The 27,030-nt window shown below is 32.3% G+C and overlaps 1 protein-coding gene across 1 annotated transcript in view; it reads right to left on the reverse strand.

Annotated features, from left to right (window-relative positions):
* LOC129218889 (neural-cadherin-like) overlaps positions 1-27,030 on the reverse strand; it is a 539,341-nt gene that overhangs the window by 63,111 nt on the left and 449,200 nt on the right. The window contains exon 14 of the mRNA XM_054853212.1: positions 6,032-6,175. Within this exon, the coding sequence (XP_054709187.1) occupies positions 6,032-6,175 (144 nt within the window). The remainder of the gene's footprint in view (positions 1-6,031; positions 6,176-27,030) is intronic.

Genomic DNA, 27,030 nt, shown 5'->3' on the forward strand with positions numbered 1-27,030 from the left:
TAGCAATGTTGTTAATTGTAATTATTTCGTAAAACAACAACCAGTAACCGATTTTAAAGATACAAATTTTAGAGTGATAATCAAAAGAAATAGCGACATGAACAATGGGCTTTTATGGTAAATATATATATATATTTTTTTAACTTCTTAAATCTTACCAAATATCTCCAAGCACTGAAGTCGACTTCCTGCTTTTGTTGCCAAATTTATCTCTAAATGTCCGGCAATGTATGACCCACTTTTACTTGCATTCAACGTTATTACTTTCGTCTTAGGATGAAATTCTACTTTCAGAATAAGTACAACTTCTAAAACCTTTAATATAGTGTCTGTTATATTACAGAGTCTGTTACTTTATACAGTGTCTGTTAAAACACCATGAATGTTGAATTAAATGTACAGAAACTGGAGTTAGTGGCATTAGTCAATAACCTCCAAACTAAATGCAAAATTTAAGATTTGGTTCTGAACGTTCAAGAGGATTGAACTATGTTTGAGTAAAACATACTAGAATATTTGTTAAATCAAAAACTACCTTTTTTTTTGCTCAATTATATCTGATTTATGCTGAAGGTGTGCTCTTTCTTTCACGAACCCTTATTTTCATTTTTTCTTAAAATTAAACCGCAGGGTAAGGTTTACAATTTACAGCAAAACATTTTAAATATAAAGAAGTTTAGAAATTATGATAGTTAAAATACAGATAAGGTGTAGGTAAAATATCAATATGTGAAAAATTATCTTATAAACAAAGCTAAAATATTTTTTTAAAGCTATAGCGTTTTCTTCAATGAATTTAAGGTTAAAACGTTTTCATCAATTCGTAATGATCAGCGAACAATTATATTTAGAAGCGTTTAAGAGCTATTTCATGTCACAGCAAATTTATTTTACCATTGACTGTAGAATGTACTTTTTTTAAGTTTCAAAGGGCTTTTTACGATTATTTTGTAACAAAAAATATTTCAAGATAAAAATAGAAGAGATAAGGAAAGACATTTTTTCCCCCTTTTAAGTACCAAAGCAAAAGGTTTTTGAAACACTTGACTCAAAGGCGAGGACAAAAATTCTTATCATTATCATTTTTCTACACTGACACCTTGTTAGTGACGTTTCTCGAAAATGGAGCAAAATCATTTTCTTTTGAAAGTCTTTTTAATCTTAAATATTAAAAAAAAACCATCGTTCTTCAACCATTACTGGCATTTTTTTTCGTCAGTTGACGCTCTTTTTGAACAAAGCATACAATTTTCCGATGTTGAAATCACTGTTGTTACTTTTAAGGATGTAAAGTATATAGAAGTACTCATGTTTGCGCAACAATTATTCATTTCAAAGTTTATAGACGAATTTTTTTTTTTAAATTGAAGTTTTAGCTTCTATTAGTTATTCATGATTGTTTGTGTGCAGTAAAAAGGGTTAATTCCGGTTTCTTTGTTTTATTTTTTGATAATACCGTTGAGAAGTTACGCATCGATGTACTTAAGAATGTAACGTTTAACTATTGTTGAAAAACTTTTTCCATTTCTTCACGAGGCTCGAATTTTTTAAATCGCACAGAGAGATTATTCTATATGCAGCACGTTTTCTATATTTTTACGGTAAAGTGAACTATTCACAAATGCAATTTTAACTGTAGCTATCTTCACCAATTTAAAATTGAATGGATAATATACAGTCAATATTTATTTCACTATTGGACATATACAGCCAAAGGTAAAATAAATTATTATACTTATAGCATTGCAGCAAGAAAATAGTTTTCTTATTATTTCCCCATAACTGTATTTCTGTTTTACAGCAAAGACGTAAGAACCAAAAAAAAAAAATGCGTAAATAATATCATTTTGAAGAGCTTGAACAGCATTAAAAAGTTGATAATCGTAAACCTGAAACAAGTGTACGAAGTTCTCCGAAAATTTGTACGCTTTAAAAAGTTTATATATATATATATATATATATATATATATATATATATATATATATATATATATATATATATATATATATATATAATTTTTTTTTCCTTCAGATTTCTTTAAGCTAATGTCACCCCTTAAGAAATAAAAACATTTTTTTTTAAATTCAAGTACATCATGTTTTTATTTGAAACCTTAACACGCATACTTATTTCGCAATTAATAATTTATTTTCATAATTTTAAATGTCGCACACTTTTTTCAAAAATTCAAAAAATTTAGAAAATTTTAAATTAAAAAAAGTTTTTAAAGGATTTTTTTGTTTTTGCTCTTGTTTCAAAAATGCTTTCTACTAAACGATCACAATGATTATCTCTAAAAATCTGTGATTTATTTGCTTATATATTGTTTTGAAAATTTTCTGTGAATTATGTAAGAAATCGTAATTTTTTTTTAAAAATATTTGTAAAGAACAGTTTAGTAATTCACAAAATGCTAATATAATGCGCAGTTTTGTGAAATATATTATCCTTATTGCAAAAAGTATTACTTTTAAACTGTATCTTTAGTAGAAAAAACTCCTTGGTGATTTTAATAATATGAAAACACTCGCCCAAAAAAAAAAAAAAAAAAAAAAAAAAGGTCTTTGAGAAAGAGCAATTTAAAATTTTTCTTTTGCATAAGAACATGAGCATGACCGAAAAACAATAATAACGTTTTAAATATTTGAACTAAAGCGATGAAACATTTTCCCTGTGTTTGCAATAATTCTCAGTTTTGAAATAAGCAATAATTTTTTTTAAACGTTTGATCATTTTTGAGGTAATGTAACCGCTTAACACTAGAAAGACGGCGTTTTGCGTATACCTAGAAAGATTAGCAGCGGTCACTTTGACCGCTATACTTAAAAGATTGGAAATTTCCTCCTTTCGGGATTTTTAACCATAGAAAAGATTTGTTTCAACATGTCAGAGTTTAATTTAACAATTTAATCGTAATATAGTCTGCAAATAAGTCTCAGATAGCTTTTTTTTTATTTTATGTTCGATCAAGTGAAATACACATGCTTTACACAATTGGCATTGAGAAAGAGCAAATTTGTACAAAAAAGAGGAAGTTTTCTTAGCATGTAATAACTAACAAGTACTATAATCAACCATGCATGTGTTTGGCTTAAAACATATCTAAATATCGCAAGATACCGTACATTACTATCTTTTACTGTATTTCGAAATACTTATGTTATCACGTCACCTGTATATTAGCCATTAACAGTTTTTTTTGGCAATCAGAACAAATGCTCGTAGATTAATTTCCGCATAGTTTAATTTCACACTATTTTTTTTCCTGAGGTATATACTTATTTATATGTAGCAAAATTGATCAGTGGAGGTGACTTGGAGGAAAATGGGGAATTAGGAGTTCTGTTTTTGAAATTTTCCCTTTTTTTTTCGGCGTCGGACCCTTTTCCCTTTTCCTTTCACTGCTTTCTGATTCTAACTCAGAAGAACAATCCTTTTCTGCAAATCTAGGCTCCGAAAAATATTCGCAATAATCTCATGAAAGCAAACTATTCTCATCGCTAGGAATACATTTGTCTTGAGATAAGTCAGACTGTTCATTCGAACCATAATCTGTTTTAGAACAATCGGCAACAGTTTCAGGAATTAATGTTCCTATAAGTTTTGCTTGTCAACGTTCTTATCGACATCATGAAGATAATTATGTGACTGAGCATTTCATTATCATCGAAGAAAATAAAAGTCAATGCTTCAAGCAAAGCACATGTTTTGGTGCACAAAAGAATTCCAGCAAACATTTTTGGAATTTACCTGTTTATATTTACTTCTTTTTAGACCCAAAGTAATTTCACGTGTCCAGTCACATGCTTTTCAAATTTACCTTTCTCAACTTTGCCCCCTGTGCAGTGTGTAGATAGCAGAAAACTGAAACCATGAAACCAGCTGGTGTTTCGCATTTTCCTAACAGTTGAAAGAATTAAACCTGACCAGCAGATACTACTCAAACTCAAAAGAACATTACTCACCCTGAAAACTAACAATAGTCCATAGTACACACAACTGATAAGAGAAAAAAGAAGAAAACTGATGCATAAAGAAAGGTTCACTTAGCGGTCAAAATGACCGTAGTCAGTCTTTCTAGGTATAAACATTTATAGCGACTATAATAATAATCCTAAAGAAAAAAAAATCACTGTTGTAAGATCTTAATAAATAGTTAGGAAAAGTCAATGAAGGAAAAAGAGTTTGAAAATTAAACGCAGCAAATATGAGCGTTTGAAAATCGTCTGCGGTCAAAATGACCGCTTCCGTCTTTCTAGTGTTAAGGTTCATTTTGTGTAAACGTGCCAAAAAGTTTGTCTAAATGCATCCAAAGAAGCAATCGAATTGATTAAAGATCTACTTTTTCAAATGAAAATACGTAAAAAGAATTTTTTTCTTTCTTCAGCAGGAAAACGAGAGAAGAAAGGATTGCACCATTATAGTTTCAATGATCTTTGAGAGTAAGTTTTAAATTGGTTTTTTATTCAAGCGGGGCACTTCATAATGATTGCCTCATTCATATTTAATATTTGATTCACATAGCAGGTAGAAAAACTCGTTGAAACTGATCGCATTACTTTCGAGCACTCTCTTTCAGGACTTTATTTTCAGTTTTTGCTTATTTTTCGTAAAAAGAATGTGCTTTGAAAATTCTAGTGGAAAACATAAGTCTTTGGTTCTTTGGAAATCGGAGTGCTTTTAAGTAAACGGCTGAATATTTTTTGCAAGTAGGAATTAGGCACGGTTTATTTACAAAAAACCTTATTTTGTTTCTTATCTATTTTGTACTTAGAAAATGAAGTAGTATAATGTGTGCTGATGTTTTAAAAAGAGATTCAGTGTTCCCTGGGAATCTTAAAATTGATAATGAAAAAAAAAAACACTTTGCTTTATTTTAAATTAATTTTTATTCTGAACAATGTATGGTCAAAGTTAAGTTGGATGTAGTACCTGAAAACAGTTTTGGATAAAAGCTGTGAACATAAAGCAGTTTTCTTTACATGATGATAACATATTTTCCAGGAACTATACAGTTGTAATTGTTCGGAATATGTTCCAAATGTGACAAATAATTCCCAAATTTTTTCCCAGTCCATCAAATACGTTGTAGCAGAGGGCAACAGTTTATTGTTTAAGAAAATAGTTGTTTATCATACCCCCCCCCCTCTTCCAACATCTTAATGTGAAGGATGATGGGCAAAGAATCTAAAATGGTGATCAACTAAAATTTGAAGCAAAAAATTAGCAGATTACTTGCATACACGTGTTTCGAGGTTTCAGGGAAGCAACGAGAATGAACAGTAGATAGTTTAAATAGGAAATTAACAAAATAAACAAGACAAAATGGAACTGACATATGAAATTCATTACATGATTCCCGTCAAGGAAAAACCGTTGAGCAATAAATTTCATCAAAAATCCGATAATAATCAATTTAGCTGATACAATGAAACCTCTGAAGAATAAATTAGCAATAAGTTTATGTTAGGAAAAATTGTAAAGATTCAGTTGCAACATTTTGCGAATGGAAGAAACAAACATAATGCAGAAAAAACCTGAAAAAATCTTGCCGAGACAGCAAAACAAATAGCTAAAAATATTTGCAAAATAAAACGAGAAATGTAAGCGTAAAGACGAATAAAAATAATTAAGAAGGACAGAACATGATCACCTGTATGACTAGAAACATAGTAATTCAAGAACAGGTGGAGGGGGAGAGGGTACCTAAAAATACTCAAGAGAGAAAACACTCCGTAATTTTTCATGCAGCTCAGTTAACTGTAGTAATAAAAATTTTACACTCTTATTATATTTAAATTTATATTTTTGACTGTTAAAGCAAAAAAAAAATTAATCAACAGGTAAAAGCATGTGCTTATACCGAGATGGCTGTAAACTCTTTAAAAAGTGGAGGGATATCAAAGCATTATTTGATCTTATACCCATAACTATGACGGGGAGTCTCACAGGATCCCTTAACTCAGAACATATTCAAGACTGCTTTAATTGCACAACGATAGGTACTCAGATATAAGTTTAAGTACTCACACTCGTCTTTGTCTTTGGCAGTGACCGTGATAACTGTGTGTTGTATATCCTCGTCTTCGTTGACTTCGGCTTCGTAGAGGGCTTGGTCGAAGTATGGTGGGTTGTCGTTCTTGTCCCCGATGCCGATCCGGATGTATTTGGTCACTGAAAAAATCACAGACCAGAATAAAACATTATTCAAAGATCTCGAAAGTTGGCATTTATGAATCAATATTTTACTGCAGTACAAAATGAGAAAATCGCGATTTATAACGAAGTACCTTTTTCCGTATTAAGAATTTTTGACACGTATTTTTCCAAGAATCATTCACACACTCACACATAAAATTAAATAAAGTCTATGGACATCTTCATTGGACAGTTAGTTATTGTCCTTTATTAATGGACAAATATATCTTAAATAAATAATTAAATGTATAGAGAAAGCGGCATATCAGTCGAAAACGAAGTTATTACCGAGCTTTTAAATGAATTTTCAAAAATATGTAGCCGAAAAATAATGATTTCACTCAAAGAATCTACACGATAAATGCATGAAAGGTCGGAAAAGTGATCTTTTAATACTCTTATATTGTTACGTTATAATACTCTAGTTTAACGGCGAAAGGAAAGAAACAATTTTAAGAGTGGTGAAATAGAAAGAAAAGTAAAAGTGACGTAAAAAGTTAACATAAAAAGTACAGCAACAAACACAAATAGACTTTGCATTATTAGCTTTACAACACTCTACAAAACCCCAAATCTACTTGACTAAGGAGATAACTAATTTTAACAAGAGAAAAAGGTTGAGGGATGTTTTTATTTTTAATATGTTTCTTTGGGCATTCAGCAGTTTACAAAAAGTTCATTAGTACATTAGCAGATTTTACAGTTCATTTTTGTTTTGCACTCTGTGTGTTACTGCAGGAGGAGAGGGAACAGCATTAATACTTTGATAATCTGTAAAGACATTAAACACGAACAGCCGGAACACCGCTGGTGAGCTGTTTCAATGACAAAATTCTATCAATACAAACAGTGTTTCTTTGTGGAATTAGCTCTACTCCGTAGCTGTACGCATCTCTAGATGAATTTCAGCTCCAGTTTCAATTCTATTCAGGTTATCTGCAAAATCACTACGCACCAAACAGGATTATATGACTTAATGACATTGTAAACACGGAAGAGTAGTTGCAAAGTCAACAATGCATACTCTGTGGATAGAATTGGTGCGCATTGCACAACTAATTACAATCACGGTGCGGAACGCAAAGATCAATTCGTCCATTAACAACCAGATGGGAGCTAAAAGGATCACCTAATGGATATGGCGGAATTTTGGGCTGTTAAATATATGCCTTTCCTACATTTCGCAAATAGAGAGCCCCGTTTTGTTTCGGTTTCTAAAATGGCTTTTGTGAGTCTTGTGAAATTAAATGTACAAAAATTTAAAAAAAAAAGTACTGAAAAGTTAAAAAGACTTACAAGCATAACTGTGCCCAAACCTAAATAATGCTTAAATGTTATACTTATATGTATTATTTTAATCATGCACTCTACGATTTTACAGTTAGGTAAAAGTAACAAGCAAAGAAGGAACTAATAAAAAACCAAATATTTTTCCCGTTGGCTAATTAAAAAAAAATATTCAAATAAGTTAAAACTTTAGAACGGAAATGTAAAAAATCGTCTCAACCATTATTTCACAATAAAACAATTTATACCTTGATAATGCATTTCATTTTAATTCAGTCATATTTATCTCTGTGTCCATTTTAAATTTACGAGAGCAGGGACTTCTATTTTTATTAATATATATTTTTACTTCCTTTTACAAAAAAGGAAGTATTGTATTCGCGAAAAAAATTTCACTCAAAAATCGCCCTTAATTTCCATTTTGCTCACCCCCAAATGAATGTGTAGTTTTTTTTTCGATTCGACCACATGCGGAAAAGTGCCTAAGAATGTATAGACACGCGAAATATCCATTTTGACCATCACCGAGGTAATTACAACGACTTTTCTCGTGACGTCTGTATGTATGTGCGTATGTGTGTATGTGCGTATGTGCGTAGGGGAGACCGGGGCAAGATGACTATGCTAACAATTTTCGTGGTTTATTAATTTATTTTTAAGGATAGAAAAATTAATTTTACATGAGCTGTTAGAGTAGTCCTTTGTAGTATTAAATATATTGCCATTTAATTTTTCAAATAAAAATAACGAAGGATATTTTTATTTTTTCATAACCTTAACAAATCGTCATCTTGCCCCAGTACCGGGGCAAGATGACTTTGACCTAGGGGCAAGATGACAACGTTGAAAAAGGTTGAACATATTTTATGTTTTGAATATGTTACCTAGTTTTACAAATGATAACTGTGTTTTAACATCTTACTATCAAATTAAGCGTAATGCGTTGTAGCGTAATGTTCAAGTGTTAAGTTCTGCAGCTAAAAATAGACACAAATAAAAATACCATTTTCATGATTGGAACATTCCTTATGTCACCACTCTTGGCTTTTACAGCTCTGGATCCATTCTTCTGTTGGAGGGTCTCAAAATTCCACTTTCCAAGCAAGGCATCTTAGAACACTATTCTTTGAATTTGTTGCAACTGCATTGCTTGTCATGAATACGGGCTCGCACTAATAGACTTGGGCCTACAGGAATTTGGTCTGAGTTTTTTTATTTTTTATTTTTTACTCCCTTTTTAGCTTCACGAGCTTATTTTCCCTGTTTTTTTTTTTAAATAATTCTTTATTTTCCGCTTTGCTCCTTGTTCTGACATTTCTTTGACGGGTGTGCTTGTAAGAATGTTTGAGCTTCAGTTTTTTGTTTTATCGCATTGTGTTGCTTTAGGCAATGCATTGAGATCAAAAACACTAACATGCTTCTTTGGTGTATCGGAATCAGCATTTGCCATAACTTCTGCTACGTCTGGAGGGTTTATGTGTTGGTTTTCTATTCTCAAGGTCTGAGGATTAGCACTATTATTCAGTTTCAGAGCCAACAACGTCATAGTCCGCTAAAAAACAAGAAAATTAAGAGACTCGATACCTCATTCTTTAAACCCTTTATCGGCATTTCCAACTATAGCTGCTTTGAAGTAAGCGGTGCTCAAAAGCTCATCAATATTTTTTTTCTGTGATAGTGTCCTTATGGGATGTGTGAAATGGCAACCCACCATGATAATGTTTTTTCACTGCGATATAAGATAGCCTGCAAAGCTTTGTGAGATTTACGATTGTCAATAATCAGCAGAGCAGGAGATTCGTTGCTTGGTTTAATTCATTCAATTAGTCATTTGCTCAACTAGTTTATAAATAGCCATTGGTCACCCACTTTCGAACGATACCTCCCTTGATTCAATGCGTCCTTTGAACCCAGAGCAGAAGCGCAAGTTCGCGTGGACAAACAGACAGCGTTTACAGGAATTTAATAAAGTGGACAACATCTATCTATATATATAATTCTCTTACGTGCCGGCAAATGAAGGGGTGAATTTCTAAACCTCTGTTGGCAACACTTCGCCGATAAATCATGTAAACAAACTTCTACGTTGTTTTGAAATCTTGAATCACAGAATACTCAACGAACTTTTTTTTTTTTGAGATGAGTTTGAGTCGGGCTGTGGCCCATTTCAACCTTAATCAGCAAAGAAAAGCTCAAAGAAGGCAGGAAACCGGTCTTGAATCCAATTTAAGACGAGCCATTTCCAGATTTGTATTCTCTGATTCGCTGCCGATAATTTTTAGCGGCTGGGGAATTTTCAGTCAGCAGTTCCTTCAACAGATCAGGTGCGTCACACAATGCCGGTAACCGCACCTTTCCGTCATGGCAACATTTAGTATATTTATTTGCAGTATTACGCTCTTTCTGCCAATAAAGAGCACCACAAAATTCGCATTCTTCACACATTGCTCCACAATCATGTTCATCGGCAATGTTGTTTTGAACGCGTAGGCGCTTTGAGCGTCGTCTATTCTCTGCTTCAGTACGACAGTTCAGTTCAAAATGAATAACCGAGAAAGAATTTACTTTATTCCTTTTATTCTCAGCTGAAAGGTTTCGCCAAATTTGTTTAGGGTTATAGTAGTTTTAGTATTGTGCAAGCAAAGTAGCCTTGGCGAGTTTTCGCGTTTTTAGTTAAACCATTTTTTGTTCGTGACGTGGCAAGGATTCAGAATAACAACAAGAAGGACAAACGTTTGAGAAAATATGTTTGGTGCTCTCTGAGCCTGTTTTTAGTCATGGCCAGCTCTATGTGGCATTATCAAGAACAAGATCTTTTGAAGCAGTGTCAGTTGTGGCTCCCAAACGGGACATTTTTAATTGTGTATATGAGGAAGTTTTCTCAGATTAGAATATATAAGAGTGTAAATATGTAAATATATATAAGAGTGTAAATAATGTAAATACATCCCTCGGGGGAGCCTGTAACCCCTAGAGGGCGCGTCCCCAGGTGGCGGATAGGGGAATGCCTTCATTGGTTTTCCAATGGGTGGTAGAAGGGAAATAAAATACCTTCCGCGGACCAACAGGTAGAAGTGCAATCTCTCCAAAGCAATGACAGACACTTTTGTATCTATAATGGTAAAGTTGTGCACATTGCCAAGGCAGTCATCTTACATACAGCAAAGTTAAACTGTCGAAAATCTGGCTAAAGCAGACAAATTAACATTATGAACGTAATTTTCATATTGGTTAAATGGATGGTGACCTAAATGCAATTACCAACTTTAATTTTTACGGAAAATTTTAGCTAGGCTAATGTATTGGCATACAGCGAGCGAGCGAAGCGAGCATGGATCGCGAAGCGATCCACAGGGAACTGCGTAAGCAGTTCCGGGGGTTGGCGAGCGATAGCGAGCAGGGGGCGATAGCCCCCTAGTTAATAATATTTTATTCAAAAATTCTTGTAGTTTAATAAATTCCGAAACACGGGCAATAGGCAAGCTCGACATCTTGCCCCGCGTTGTTGCCCGTCATCTTGCCCCAGACTGCCTGTTTGAACTGATTCTTCTCCATTGCCATAACAGAAGGCGATTAATTGACATATATTAATGGTAATAGGTAGTATTTAAACTAAGTTACTCATAACTACTCAAGAGACACGATATATCATGTATGTATATGCAGCAGAGCTTATTTACACATGCATAAAAGTTATATCGTGGCAACGGTAAACAATCTGAGCTTCAGAACAAACACAAATATGGCGATTTCAGCGTTTCTATACTATTGCTGAACGAACAGCGGATACGAGAGTCAGTAGCATGCATTTGATGCAGTTACCTAGTTTAAAACGGAAAAATTAAGGCATTCGTCATCTTGCCCGGCTCGTCATCTTGCCCCGGTCTCCCCTATGTGCGTATGTATCTCGCATAACTCAAAAATGGTATGTCCTAGAAAGTTGAAATTTGGTACATAGACTCGTAGTGGGGTCTAGTTGTGCACCTCCCCTTTTGGTTGCTTTCGGATGTTCTTAAGGGGGTCTTTTGCACCTTTTTGGGGGGAAATCATTGTTAATTTCGATGTAAACTCAAGTGGCGTTATAATTTGTCGGACACTTGGCGATATATCGCCAGTCTTTTGGTCGCCAAGTTTTGTCGCCAACTTGGCGACAAATTTGGCGGAGTTTTTTTTTTTTGGTTTCAATTTGGCCATTGTTGGTGGTATTTAGAGAATAAATATTGAATCACATTAAAATAGCGAATAATGGGGAAATGACATTAAATTGGAGTAAAAGGAAGTCATTTGATGCACACATCAGCTCGTCTTTTCTACTTTTAAAACCAAAAAATAAAACATCTTCAGAATTTGCACATTTTCCCCAATAATTTAGAATTAACAAATAATTTTTAGTGTTCTAGGTGTCTGGACGAGCAGTTTTGAAATTTTCCTATATGTGTGAATACTAAAGTGTTTTCAACTGTTCCAAAGATACCCTAAAATTTACTTATAAAATAAATGTCTTCTGTAAAAGTTCTTCATCAAGGATTTTCCAACAAAGTTTGTTTGAAGAAAATCCATATTTAAGTTTGGGATCTTTATTTGACTAAATTTTCGTGGTAGATTTTTTTTTTTTTTGAATTGCACAAAATCCAACAAAAAATTGTTAATCAAAAAGTGAAGTATAGGAATGAGATGTCCTCGCCAAGATCTTCCAAATACTAATTCAAGCAACAGGCTCTGTGTCCATCTAGGCTGGTCCTAGCAAGTTTATTAGTCCTTAAAGAAGGGGATCAATGACCTTAAAGTATCTACCACCTAACTCATTACATCCTCTTTTAGCAAGTTGTTCCAAGTGCCCACGAGTCTACTGAAGTAATAATTTTTCCTGATTTTCAAGTTACTCTGAGATTTAAATAGCTTAAAACAGTGACCCCTCCTCCTGCTTTCTGTGCAAAAATTTAACCCATTAACATCTTTCATTTTGATAAATTTAAACAACTGATTCATGTCCCCTCTGGCTCTCCTTTGCTCCAGGATTTACATATTGAACCTTTTAAGTCTGGCATCATTATCCAAATCTGAAAGTCCTCTTACTAGCCCAGTAGCCCTTCTTTGAACCGTTTCCAAGAAAGAACATTTCTTGAGATAGGGAGACCAAAACAGAACAACATGCTTCAAATGAGTTCTTACCAAACTTCTATGTACATAAGGACAGAAGAACCTTATCGAATTTCGAATTAAAAAAACGTTTTTTTTTAAATCAGAAGATTCATTAAAAGGTTATTGGGGGGGGGGGGGGGGTAGCAGATTGACACACCGACAGACACACATTTTCTCTAGCGCAAAACCATGCTTTCCAATTTTTGATTTTTCAATCTTTATTTTATTATTTAATTATTTTTTTATTATTATATTTTGCTTTTAGCGATGCTTTAAAGATGCATCAAGTCTTAATTGATCCTTATATTCTTCTTTCATTTATTTTTAAGGGAAAGTAGGCTAAAAACTATGCTTAAAAACAGTGAATAATTAAATAGAAAACTAAATGCAAAAGCAGAAAGTTACGCAGAGGGATAAAAAAAAAATCTTAACCATTTTTTTAAATAAAAACGTAAAAGCTGCTATTAAAATAAAGCAAAATCCAAGAAAAAATTTACACTTGCTTTCTTTAAATAAATTACATAATGCGCATCACAAATATTTGTTAGAATAGTTGGGAGTAACAGGTAAAAAATAAAGTCATGTTTAGAAATATTCAAGCACTAAAGTCCTTCGATAACTGTACAAGGGTTCATATTTTTCTGTCCTGCTGTTGTTACATTGTTATCTTTCTAATGTCAGCGAAAAGACAATTTCGAAACAACAATACTTAAAAATACACGCCTTGCACAGCAGACTAGAAAAATCAATACTTTGGCATTCATGTTAAAGACGTTTGTTTCTATGATGTATCGCTTAGCCGATACTCTTGTCAAATTGTTTTTGTAGGAAAGAGATTTTTGGATTCCTTATGTTTTGAAGACGTCATTGGAATAAAACGTAAGTAACTATGCAAAGCTTATTTAAGAAATAAAAATAAATAAATAAAACTATAATCGCACATTACTTATAAATTTCTTTTAATTAAAGCACTTGGAACAATAAGAAACACAATGCTATAAATGCAAGAATTTGCAATAAATTTCTTCAAATTTGTGCATTTATAAAGTTGTTTTTCTACTGTTATTTTGTTGCTCCAAAGAATTCAATCATTCTTAAAACACTTTTACACAATTTCTTTTTTCAATAAAAAAAAATGTGACCTAATTTTTACGTACATGAAGACGATCATATACGTATTCGTTTATTAGATCATTTCATTTCTTCATCGGTAGTAGTTCATTTACTTTCTTATTCATTTTTTTTATAAAAACGTTTATTAATTATTTTTTCATAAATTGTTTCATTATTTGTTCATTTATTAATTTATTTATTCATTGGTTTTCTAAAAGTCGTTTTAATGAAAAATGTTTAAAAATATCTCATTAAAAAATATTTTAATTATTCACTGTTCCCCAATGCGCAAAAAGGGGGGAGAGGAACTGCCACTTTTTCTTTGAAGATGCCAAATTTATACAGAATGTTAAAAAATATACTTAAATTTCAATTTAAATTTTATTACAAAATACGATCCTTTTTTTTCTTCATATACAGTAATTTTTGCTGCAGATTTTCACGTTCAAAAAGATAAGTTATCTTAACTATTTCACTTTACCCCACATTTCCCTCTTTTTTTTCTTTTTCAGGATAAATAATTCACTATGTCTTTAGTCTAATGGTGTGGAATAGAAAACATACATATTTTTAAGTTCAAAAAGCTCATTTTAGTGTTAATATTTTCAGTATTATCAGTAACACTCTTCGAGGAGTAGTGCAAAATAAAACCAAATTTGAGACGAATAAAAAGCATTTCTTTTATCTAGATAATTTCAGCATGAAACATAATTTAACTTCACTAAGGAGCATAACACATACGTTTTGATAAAAACTCTCGGAAGCACTCTAGAGAATAATGCAGTTTCAAAAACATGAAGAGAGAATTAATCAAGCGTAAATACGTTTCGCTAATGCAAACTGAAAACTACAAAAACGAAAAAACTAAATAACCATACCAATAAAAATTTTAATTCTACTTACATTGAATTGTAAATTAAGAGCAAACGCTCGAAAACTTTTGACAGCTTAAAAATGGGAAATTGCCTTTAAAGAAAAATATTTAAAACATTGAATCAGCTGTTACAATAACTGGCAGCTGACGCTTTGCTGAGCAAGGATTTCAATTATTTTCACTGATTTTGAAGGAGATTTTTAACAAAACGAACGAATTACGAATAACTGAGGGATTTTCTTTAGAACAAAATATTATTAAATTCATCGACACTGCTTGGAGTTCTTCTTTTTGATATTATTATTACTTTGGCAAAAGTGTATGAAAATGAAACAATCCCAGTCGCAAATGGAAAAAGCAAATGTCAGGAATATTCGGATAATTGCAAATCTAAGCGAAGTTTACTCCAGATGATTGGATTTAACTGCAGGCGGTGAAAGAGATTGGTAAATGGAGGCAAAAAATGTAATCTACTCCAGTAGCATGTTGACAGTTCGTTTAAAATAATTAATGTATTCTCTGAATGGAGGAGTAAGACTCGTTACTGTAATTAGGAAATGCAACATAAAATACTTTTCATCTACTTCAAAAACAAACACACAGAAGAGATTACAAGTAACGGCAATAAAATTTCTTCTACAAAAAATATTTATTCCTTAGATAGAGAACAAAATAACACTATTTAAGAAGAAAATAGATTTTGTAGAAGGATATAATTCCGCTACGTTTAATGTGTAAACAAAATTCCGATAAGGCTTTTATAAAATTCATTTTATTTCTTTATTTTTTTTGAAAAAAAAAACCGTGCAATTTAAAATAAATAATTTATAGCAATAAATTAAACACATCCACGAAATAATATTACGAAAAAAGATTGATATTTTTTGTCAATTTTTTAAATCTCACATTTTGTTATATTAATTAAGTATAATAATGTAAATTGTGTTCCGTTCAGTGGCTTCAAAATCTTTTAAAAATAGTAGTTCTAGTACTTCAAGATTTGAATATATAATACATAACGCCTCAAAAATATATATCTGATGTAAAATACCTCAAAAATATTAATATAAAACCTCGAAAAACACTTTAGTGACGCGGCTCACGGAAAACAAAGAAGTCTCTCAAAATGCTTCTTAAATCACTTTTTGATTCGTATGACCCCTGAGTTCAAATATGACCGCCATTTTCTCCTCTCCCATCCATTTTTGGAGATAACGCTTCCCAATTTCTTCCAGTTTTCAACAGTTCCATAGCCATTATTTTTATTTGAAGGAGATGGGGCATTATATTAGCCTTTAACATTCAATTGGGTGTTAAAGATGTGAAAAATTCAAAACCATGAAAGTGTTTAGCAACTTGGCGAAATTAGGCAGGTCCCCCTAAAAATTTTGCAAAATAACAGAAAACTTTTTTTTACATGTTTCACTATTTTTTCGGTCTAAAACCAGAGTATGGACTTCACTTCTATGAGCCCTATGTCAAAAAAAAAAAAAAAACTTTTGCGTTGTAAATTTAAAAAAAAAAAAGGAAAAAGCCTTGAAAACGCCACATATGCGAGCCGCATCGTACATTTTCAGCAAAGAAACTTCCCGTATTATTTATTCCTTTTCAACTTACATTCACAGATGTAATTAATATTGAAAATTATATAAAGTACCCTAATAATACAGCATATCTATAAATTGCTGGGGATGCACCGTTTCCACTGTTAATTACTTCTTAATGATATCAAGAAGTGGTAAGCAGTATTGGAGATAAGTTTTAAAACTAGAGCGTTTTGAAATCCTAATTTTATTTATAATCACCCTGTATATCAAATGATAATGATTTCATTTGGGTAAAACAGCGTTTTAACGTCTATGTAAAATATTTAAAAGTATTTTCTTGCTACAAAAACCTACTGAAATCTCCATCTAAGGGTATGTAATCCTTTAGCAAAAAAGGTTTTTTTTTCTTTGTTATCTCGCTCTAGTGCTCAAAGTAGTAAATAAACTTTTTTCCCAAACGTGAAATTCGGAAAGAAATTTTATGGGTCAGACATTTAATTACATTTTGAAACGAATAATCCCTACCAAGGCAAATAGAAAATTCCAAATAGCTAATTGTTTCTTCATACCCAGAACTCTTGGAAGGAAATAAAAACAAAAAAACTGGGATTCAATTTCGCTGTTTCCGGATGGCCTAATTCCTTTCAATCCAAGGGCTTCTTTCTGTATCAGAAACTACATAAAAGCCCTGGGTTTCAGTTCTAGGACAAAAAAATAATGGAATTTCAGAGTCTTTAATCGTTTTATACTAGTTTGGATCGAATCTATACTTTTATTCTACTACCACTAATCGTTCGTGAATTGTTTTACCAACTTGAGTCTTTAAATTATTCTAAGTTACTTCAAGTAAATGTAATTTGAATAACATTTACTACAGGTAAGTTTGATTATAAAAGGTAAATTTAGTTCCAAATTGTTTTTGAAAAGAAAAAAAAATAAAGAAAACATGTTACACGGCAGTGTGTCTTGAAATTTAAAGAAAATACCTACTATTATTGGTTTCAAATTCCTGCACAGACTTAGATCAGTATAACTGAAGTGTTGTTTAAGTAAGAAAAGTAAAACTTATGAGACAAGATCATACAGCATATGCATGTACCCTAGACCATCATGCCTGGCATTTGTACAGTGTCAAACTTGGTAATACATTCTAAATGATAGCGCTTACTATTGTGCCCTCTAACTAAGCTCGGCCATCAATGCAGGCCAACTAAGGATCTAGTCTGAAACTAGACTGATCAGAAAATACGATTGATTGCCAATTTCTGTGTTGATGAGTACATCCTAATCGGAGATGTCAATATTTTAATGCAAGGGAATTTTGCACGTTAGAGTTCGTACACACATTGCAATGAAAAGCAGCCGGTGACGAACGGCGAAAGCGGACAACAGTACCCCCCCCCCCTCTTTCGAAGTAATGTCTACAATCGTGATGATGCGGTATCGTAGGACACTGCCAAGCGCACGAGGGGGTCTGTCATATCTTGCTGATGCAATATTATGTGGTCCAGGACCGTAATTTGCACTTGTTCAGTAGTACTCGGTCTACTGTTTCCATACTCGCCCAAGTGTTGTCATAGGAAAATGCACCATCCATTCGCCAATCTAAGTTCACCCAGTATCTTGCTCGTGTGGTACTTATTGCCTATTCTCAGCATCATACTACCGCATGAAAAGTGTTTACCTCCAGAAAACATTAAAACATAAATTCGAAGACATCTTTGTGCGAAAGTTCAACCAATCAAGTGACACTAGTCAGATCCATTGCTCAATGTTGGCGATACAGGTTCTCTGACCTTTGGTAAAAACTTTCCTTGTACCTAATTATCAACATTTTTGTGTGCCTAGCTCTCGATCTATATCTAACTACCAAAAGAAAAATTAACTTTTGAAAATCGATTTGTGCGTAATGTAATAAAATTAGCATTTTGTAACTGAATTACTATTTAGTAAACGAGAAGTTCTTTTAGATAGTGTTAAGTAATTTTAAGTAATGAAACTTAGTTGTGGCGTGGTTTCCTTGCAAAATCACCATCATTATAGCAATAATAATAGTAATAATAAAATGAAGAACAAGTTATTCATAAATAGAGCTGATATGAAGCTTACTACACATCATTTTAAGCGAATGTTCAATTGAAACATCATAAAAATAATTCAGCTGAACTATTTTCAACTCCCAAAATGAGTTGTTTAGAGAATGGAGATAAATGCCATTGTGTGCGTAAAAAGTTAGAATGTAGCAAGTATATAATACTAGTTAATAATTTTATGTCAAAATCACTAGTCCTTACACGCGAATTAAATCATGTCGCGTTTATTTTTTCGAAAAGATAAATTTATTTCAACGGAAACTAAGATTTCATTCCCTACGAAAGTCACGCTTGTTTAGAATTGAAAAAAATTTAAGCACCCACCAGGGATAGTTTCCACCAGTGAAATCGAGTTATCGCTGCTTCTTAAAAGAGTTACAAGTTGAAAACAACCGAAAATGTCGTCTGCTGTCTACTTTGCTAAGATTTTCATTGTGTCTTCGAAGAAAATGATGGAGCTTAAGTTTCCCGTTCTTTGAAATTTGTCTTCAATTTTTTAAATACGGGACCGTTTAATTACATTAATATTTAAATTCCAGTTGTACCACGGAAAAAATAACGAGTATAATTTTCAAACCGAAATAAATAATTGAAGTTACTTCCTTTTTCTTAAATTGAGCTGGATTTATCACTGTGGTTTTAAATAGCATTAATATAAAAGCAAATAATATTCTAAGCATGTTATAAAAATAATAATTATAAATAAAAAAATAGAAAAAAATGCAGTAAAAAGGGTAATTCAGATATTTATTTATTTAGTTAGATACGTATTGTGTACATTCAAATTCAGAGTTAAAATAATTAAAAGTTAACCAAATGCCCTTATTGTTAACATTGCTAATGTAGCAATTGAGAAAAGTGAACAAAACTTTAAAAATTAAGTTAAAATATATTTACGATCATATAGGTGTCTCTATGAATACGTTTACCATGCTACCTAATTGAAAGAGAGTAGCTACGTCAAATGTAGTTTCCCTTAATAGAAAAACTCTTTTTAGATTTTGATATTACTCTTTTTTGAAAAAATATATGTTTTTACTGGAAAACAAACATTTACTACCTCTTCATAAATCTTTTTATTATCTGACGCAAGTATATTGAACAACAAAATTAGTATACATGCTGATAAAGCAAGCTAGATTAAAAATATGTCTATAAAATAGATTTGTATTTTGCAAAGAAAAAACCCGTTAAAAGAGAGTGCTGGATTCAATTAAAGGTAAATAGCTACAGTTATACCCCCTCAACTCTTTGTTTTATTTTTGTTGTTAAAATTTTTATAACCTAACGAAAGTATTTTGAACAATATATTTCGTATAAACGTTGATTTAAAAAAAAAAACAAAAAACACGAAGAATTTTGCCCAAAACTTAAATCTACTAAGAGACGATTGGAATCTATTGAAAGTAGCGCTCTCCCCCAAAACTGGCTTTTTTTACCGGTTTTTCTAAGAATGAGAACAGTCTTTCGAAGTAAGAACTCTGTTCTCTCTCAATAATAGTACTTTTTAATAGCTTCAAAAGAAAATAAAAATGCCATGTGCTCGTTAAAATCAACCACAAATGTTTCTTAAAATACAAAACATTTTGTACAACAAATATAGAAAGGCACATTTACGTTGTTATAACGCTAAGAAGCACATGATATGTTATTCCACAAGGAATACATGTCGTCTGAAAGGAAATATAAATTTTTGGCGAACCGATTCGAGATCATCTTTTACTAAATGAGGTACTTTCAGCCCCAATTATACTAATAGTGAAAGCACTGCAGTTCATAAACATCAGAAGTCTGAATTCTTTAGGCTTTTGTCATCTCTCTGGCGCCCAATATTGAATTTCGCGACGTCAAACAAATAATAAGGTTTTTCATTTTTCATGTTTCTTCTCGTTAATGCTTCCCGCAAAAAATTCTTTAATTTTTTAATTTAATATATAGAAGATTAAGAAGAATAGCCTTCATGTTTTAAGCTATTTGGGGTTCAATATATACGCTAACCATTATAACTATACCAAATTAATTCAAACAATTTTAAAGCATGTAATTATATAGAAATGAAAAATATTTTTAAAAAAATGCCGGTTCATTACTTATTATGAGAAAATCATATAGTTTTAAGTAGAAATATTTTTAACGCCATAGAAGTCAATTTCTTGCATTGAAATCTTTATCTATACTAATAATATAAAGCAATAGACTTTGTTTGTTTGAACGCGCTAATCTCAGGAACTACTGGTTCAAATTGCAAAATTCTTTTTGTGGGCAACAATAAAAAATGTTATGAGAATTAGAAAATTTATATCATAATATAAAATGCTTAGAACGCCAAATTTACGTATAATTTTGAGGTAGACCGTGCAATGCCGGGCAGTTAATAATAAAGACGAAAGTCTCTCTGTTAAGATGTCTGAATCTCTCTCTCTCTCTCTGTCTGCATGTCTGGATGTCAGGAGGATGTCTGGATGTTAGGAGGATGTCTGGATGTCAGGAGGATGTTTGGATGTCTGGATCTCTGTGACACGCCTAGACCATTCGGCCGATTTTCATGAAATTTGGCACAAAATTAGTTTGTAGCATGAGGGTGAGCACTTCGAAGCGATTTTTCAAAAATTCGATTTTGTTCTTTTTCTATTGAAATTTTAATTTAATTTTTCACAGAAAATTGATAATATGGGGGGCGAAATATTTCATTCACATAAGTTTTAGGTCATTCGAAAGCTTTGAAGTTTCTACAAGCATTAGGAGTGCTCTAGGAACCGGTTAGAGAAAATAAACATCCAAGGCTTATCTTAAGCAAACCAAACGATTATAGATAATTAAGCTCGAGAACAAAATCAAAAATTAAATATAGGTGAAATTTATTTTTAAGCAGAAATTTAATTTTTATGTTAAAATGGTTTATTCCCTTTGATTATTAAGTTTTTTTATTTTTATTTATTTATTATTTATTTTTTTAAGACGTGCTTATTTTGACGAGGATTTAAATTTAAATATTTTAACATTTTTATTGTTACGACAAAGTCACCAGATTTTATTTTCTTAGTTTTTATGGAATTACGTTCATTAAACTATTAAAAATTAAATTACAACATTCTTTTGATAGTGTTTAATTTTAGGAAAATTTATTTTTTTGTGCGTTTTAAGAAATAAAGGGAAACTTCCTTCCTCTTTCAAAATACGTCTTAAGTTTTTGATGGTTTCTGTTATCTGAAAGCTGCATGCTAAGTTTTCAAATCTGCCAAAAATATAAAGAGATCTTTAAAAAACAAGTACTTAACGCGTATAAGATGTTAACTGTAAATATACAGGTGAACGAAATGACCTTTTAATATTCTGCTACGGGCAAAGTCGTGGGGGTACCGCTAGTTAGAAATAGAATTAAAAAATTTAGTAAAACGTGTTTTGATGCTTTGCATTTGTAATAAAATTTGAGCATCTTAGTAAAGGAGGGGGTGGGAGCAATTGATAATGTCATTGTACAGAATTTCAAATGTTTAAACGCAACATGTTAATAAGAAGTGACAATAGTTTCATTATTTCAAAATCATTATATTAAATCTTATTAAATGCATCTGATGCTATGCATTTTAATTAAAATGGGTGAACATAGAAAGCTTATCTTCTGATTAGCATTTTATATGATGTGAATAATAATTACACAATCAAATTTTCATCCTTTTGAAATTCCCTCAGCGACACCTTTCGAATTCCGAGAAGAATGTTACTGAATGCTCACAATTACCAGCCAAACCTCCTACACACAGCAAACTCGTCATTTTGCAAAATTAATTACAATCATTTCGACTTTTGGTGGGTTTAGAAGAGAAGCTACCGAATTATTTTAATAAAATTCAAGTCTTTAGCAGCGCATTGTTATGCACACGCTATTTGACGTTATATTGTGACTCCTGAGAGTTGAGAGAGATTCTAGCACAAGTGAAAGGAAGCTGTAACTTATTGGAAACATTTTCCACGAATTCAGTATCTATCATATTTAATAAGAAATTTACTAAATATCTTGCAGGATGAGGTGGTAAAAATTGTTTGTTGACGATTGTACACGCAAATTAAAATATGATTATTGAATTTTTTTCTATTAATTTAATTATAATATATAAATAAATATACAAATAAATGTGTGTGTGTGCGTGTGTGTAAGATAAATACAGAGTATGTAAGTAAAAGAAGATTCAAAAGGAAGAAATTTAAAATAAAAACAGAACAAAAATTGGTAAAGCCTTTCAGCACTGCAGTTAACTCTAAAACAATTTTCTTTTTATAAATACACTCAGGAACATTGAAAATAGCGCCCCAAGAAGAAAGCATTGGATTGAAGTGAAATTTAATGTACAAAATAATACAGATGAGGGATACACTTGATCCCAAAATCTAGGCAATTAAATAAATACAGGCTGAAAAATGAGATAAATACAGTGCTTCTTCAATAGCGCGTTGGACCCCCTTTTGTTGCAATACATGCCGCAATACGGTCCGGCATTGAGCTAATTAAACGTCTGACGTTGTTATGAGGCAGATGGACCCCCAAATTTTGAGCAGCCACTTCTAAATCTTGCACAGAATAGCACGGCGACATCTGGCGTTTCCGCTGATCCCATACATGCTCTATAGGAGACAAGTCGGGGGAGCAGGCTGGCCATGGAAGAGTCTCAAAAGGATGTAAGAACTCTAGTTGGGCGAGCATTATCTTGCTGGAAAATTGCTCCTGGAAGGCCATTTAGGAACGGTCCTAGATGTGGTTGCAGAATGTCATTAACATAACGCTGACCCGTTAAGGTTCCACGCACCAGAACTAGAGTGGACCACTAGACGTTAAATCCCGGTTATCACAAATTTGCCATTTCAACTGCGCTTGCTTTTTGGGCTTTCTGTTTTAAGATTTCGTGTTGCTTGTTATATTTAGACTGAGCAAGAGTCCCACCAAATTAATGAATGCGATTAGAATATTTTCACAGCGATTTCGTGATATATTATATGAAACTACGGATATGAATAACTGATAATTTTAAGAGAAAAATAAGACTTCAATATTTATTGGTTTGGAAATATTTATTTAACATAAATGTAAAACACGTTGTGTACTTCAAAAGTGATTGCAATATTAGTACAGAAATCCGTCTTTTGCAGATATTTTACGTTAGGCGTAAACAACTTAGTATTATACATTTTTATTTAGGTTGAGAGTTCGGCTTTGTATTAGAAGTGATGCTGAAATTTTAGTGCCCTCTTCTGAGGTTAAAAATTGGTCCTGAAAAGGTACAAAAAAAATCAGACACCGAATCCATTATTAATTAAGACGCAAAATTCAATCTTTACCAAGGCCTAAAAACTAAATCAGAGCAAACTTTGTGATTTCTAATTTTTATCTGTATCTATCTCATATTTATTACCAAATTCAAAATGTTTGTAATAAATTTTAGCAAGATTTTTGAAATCAGCTAAGTCCGTGCGCAAGCGCAGTTGAAATGGCAAATTTGTGATAACCGGGATTTAACGTCGAGTGAGTGGACCGGCTATCATAGGTTATAGCTTCCCAGACCACTATGCCTGCTGTGCGGGTAGTGTGTCGTGCGATAAAATTTCTGGAATGGTACCTTTCTTCAGGACGCCTCCACGTCCGTGCACGATACCATCTGACCCCAAAACGAATCCGGATTCATCATTGAGCACCACCTTTTGCAATCAGTGACATCCCACATCGCTCTAGCTTTGCACCATTGCAGACGGAGTTGCCATGTTTTGGTGTTAAAGGGAGCACACGAAAAGGGCGCATGTACTGCAAATTTACTTCCACAAGACAGTTAGGAAGGATTCGGGGGAAAACTACTACCCCTAAGTCTGCTTGTATGGTGAAATGAGTTACTGTGGGATCCACGTACGCCTGCCGCACGATCCTTCCATCCTCTCTCCTCGTGGTTTTCCTGGTAGCTCCAGACCGGGTTTTTTGCACGTGGATACCATCTCGTGTCAACTGCCTCCAACAGTTTCTAACGGAACATTCCGAACGATTCACCTGGGCAGCAACACCGCTCGTCGACCAGCCTGCAATTTTCATGCCGATGATCAAACCTCTCTCAAAGTCGCTTAACTGTGAAAAACGCTTTCTAACTCGTCTACCTGGCCTCCTTCACTCATTAAAGTTCTCTGATAATCCAGATGTAATCGTAACATTTCTAAATCTTAAATTATGCACTGGTTTATAAAGCACTTTTTTCCCGATTTCACCGATACTGTAGGGTAAACGGTCATGCGCATTGACACCAAACTTGGATCATTTGCATATCAAATGTCACTCTTCTTATTTGCAATTTTTCGCGATTCTACCTTTATTTTTTCTTGGGGTGCTATTTTCAGTGTTCCTGAGTGTATATTCGAAATAATCTGAGTGTATAAATATCCTTTGAAATAATAATTCAGATAAAAAGAGAAAAAAAAAATACAATTTTTTACAGAAAATAATGGTATCCAAAACTTTTCATCGTATATACAGAACTTACTATACACCATTCTTTATACCAGTTCCATACACTATTGTATTTTTATACTCCAAAAATAATGAACTGAGCTAATAGGATAAATTTCTATCAGTATAATGAAGTTATTTGATTATACGTGTCAATTCGGTAAAAAATTATCGAATTAGTGTCACGAACTAAATTAATCAAAAAAGGAATGTAAGTTGAAATGAATTCACATAAAAGAAAGTTTGCTCACATAAAGAAATACCACAGTGACGTAAATCGATCTAAGGAGAGAAATTTTCTCATTAACTTGATAAATCATCAAAGGCAATGCAAATTTAAGAAGAAATTTTGTGGGTTGCATGTTGAGACAAATTAAAGTATTGTGATTAAAAAAATGAAAAAGACGTATTATTTTCTTATTTTACCAAGAGATAATAAATTATCAGTCGCATCATAATAGTGAAACTTTCAGTAAATCAAAAGGAATAAAACGTAGCAAGGGATAACCTTATGGTTTAGAAATTCGTGTAAAAATACATTAACGAATTAAAAATAAATGAAAGAACTAAAAAAAAAAGTTTCTATCGCTACAGCTTTATGAATAATATCAAATTACTATCAATATTAGTATTATGAATGAAATATTAGAAATGCAAAATATGCACCCATATTAGTTTTACGCATCACTTCTTCTTGGAGCGAAACGAGAGTTCTGGTCGATGTATGGACTTATGTTTCAATAATTAAGTGCATAAAAACTGATTTAAATTTAGTTTATTACTTATAAAATGTTTGTAATGTACATAATTACCAAAACCTCAAATAATTTACTGCAGTAATTGACGCAAAAATTTTTTTTGCTACGTGACTCTTATAGTTATGGCTTAGTATTTTATTATCTTTCGCATATCATCGTATATATAGTAACAAATTAGTCGATGGAGTAACGCTGACGGCATCAACTATGAAACTCGGCATGATAATTTGATAATATTTTTTGCAATGTTTGACATACAAAGAAAGGCTTTATTTTGACAAGGCTCACGTGGATTCGGTAACTTAACTGTTTTACTGAATAAGACTGCCATTTTAGCAGAGTGAAGAAACGTAAAAGTGGGTAACAATGAACGCTATCTACTGGAAATTAGGGCTACTGTTTGATCACGGATTGTATGTAATTTGGCATTTTGCCAAGTAAAGACTATTCCATCTGAATTAATCTAGCAGGGGAAAAGGGAAAATAGCAATGGGATTTTGATGCACGCTTTTTATAATGTCACTAGTGCCTTATTCATTTATTGCATTCTTTAAAATAAAATTAGGGAAAACAAAAATAGTTATCATGGAAACAACAAAAAGAAAAGGAAATATTTTCATTTTGTTCAGGAACGTAAAAGCAAAATGGTAAGCTCAAAACTTTGTTGTGAATAAATAAATCAATTAATTTTTGCCGTGATATTATAGATCGAATAAACTTTAGACTTAAAAAATGTTGCTGTGAGCAAATTTTCATTTTTACAAAACTAAGGCTAAATAATAGAGAGGCAAAAGTGCACATCTGTAGCAAATCAACTAACACCCCTATAAACGAATAGATACGTCCATTTCCACCTATAAACCGGATATTAGCCTTTCCATGTAATCGATGGTCAAACAGTAATCCACTGTAGTTAGGGTTAAAATTTCAACTATCAAAATATCACCAAACAGGCAATTGCTTTGTTCAAATGTAGAAGCAGTTTTCATTTATCATACCTTGAAGTGCGATTTTCTAGTTTTTAACAAAAGGGTTATTAATTACTTTGCGAGAAGTTTTAATATTATACTTTCTGAATGTTTTCGGATAGGAATTGAAATTGTGATCGTTACCTGAGGACGCCTAGTTCTGCAGAATGTTTTAATCCTGTGAAAAACACATCTTTGTTAAACCTCCGACATGGGCAAGACTTAAATTCAAACAGAGAAAAACATAAAAACTCATCTTTGAACAATTACATTGTGTTCTAATTACTACTTAATAGTTTTTTGTCTAAGTTTCTCTCTTGCTTATATTTGGTTACAACTGGACCAAGACTTGAAAAAACTTAACAAGCAATAGTTTTCTAAATAAATGCATTCGGTCCAGAGAAATGATATTTTTTTTGAAGATTCTTCATTTTATGGAAACGTGCTTAATAGATACGGCGCAAAATAGTTTATGCTATTCTTATTAGTGCTGAGCACGTGGTCTCAATACTTGTTCTTGTTCAGCAGTTTTGGAAACACTTGAGATGTGTAGTGATAAGCATTTTGA

Source organism: Uloborus diversus, chromosome 1, assembly GCF_026930045.1.
Source record: "Uloborus diversus isolate 005 chromosome 1, Udiv.v.3.1, whole genome shotgun sequence".
Classification (NCBI taxonomy): Eukaryota; Metazoa; Arthropoda; class Arachnida; order Araneae; family Uloboridae; genus Uloborus; species Uloborus diversus.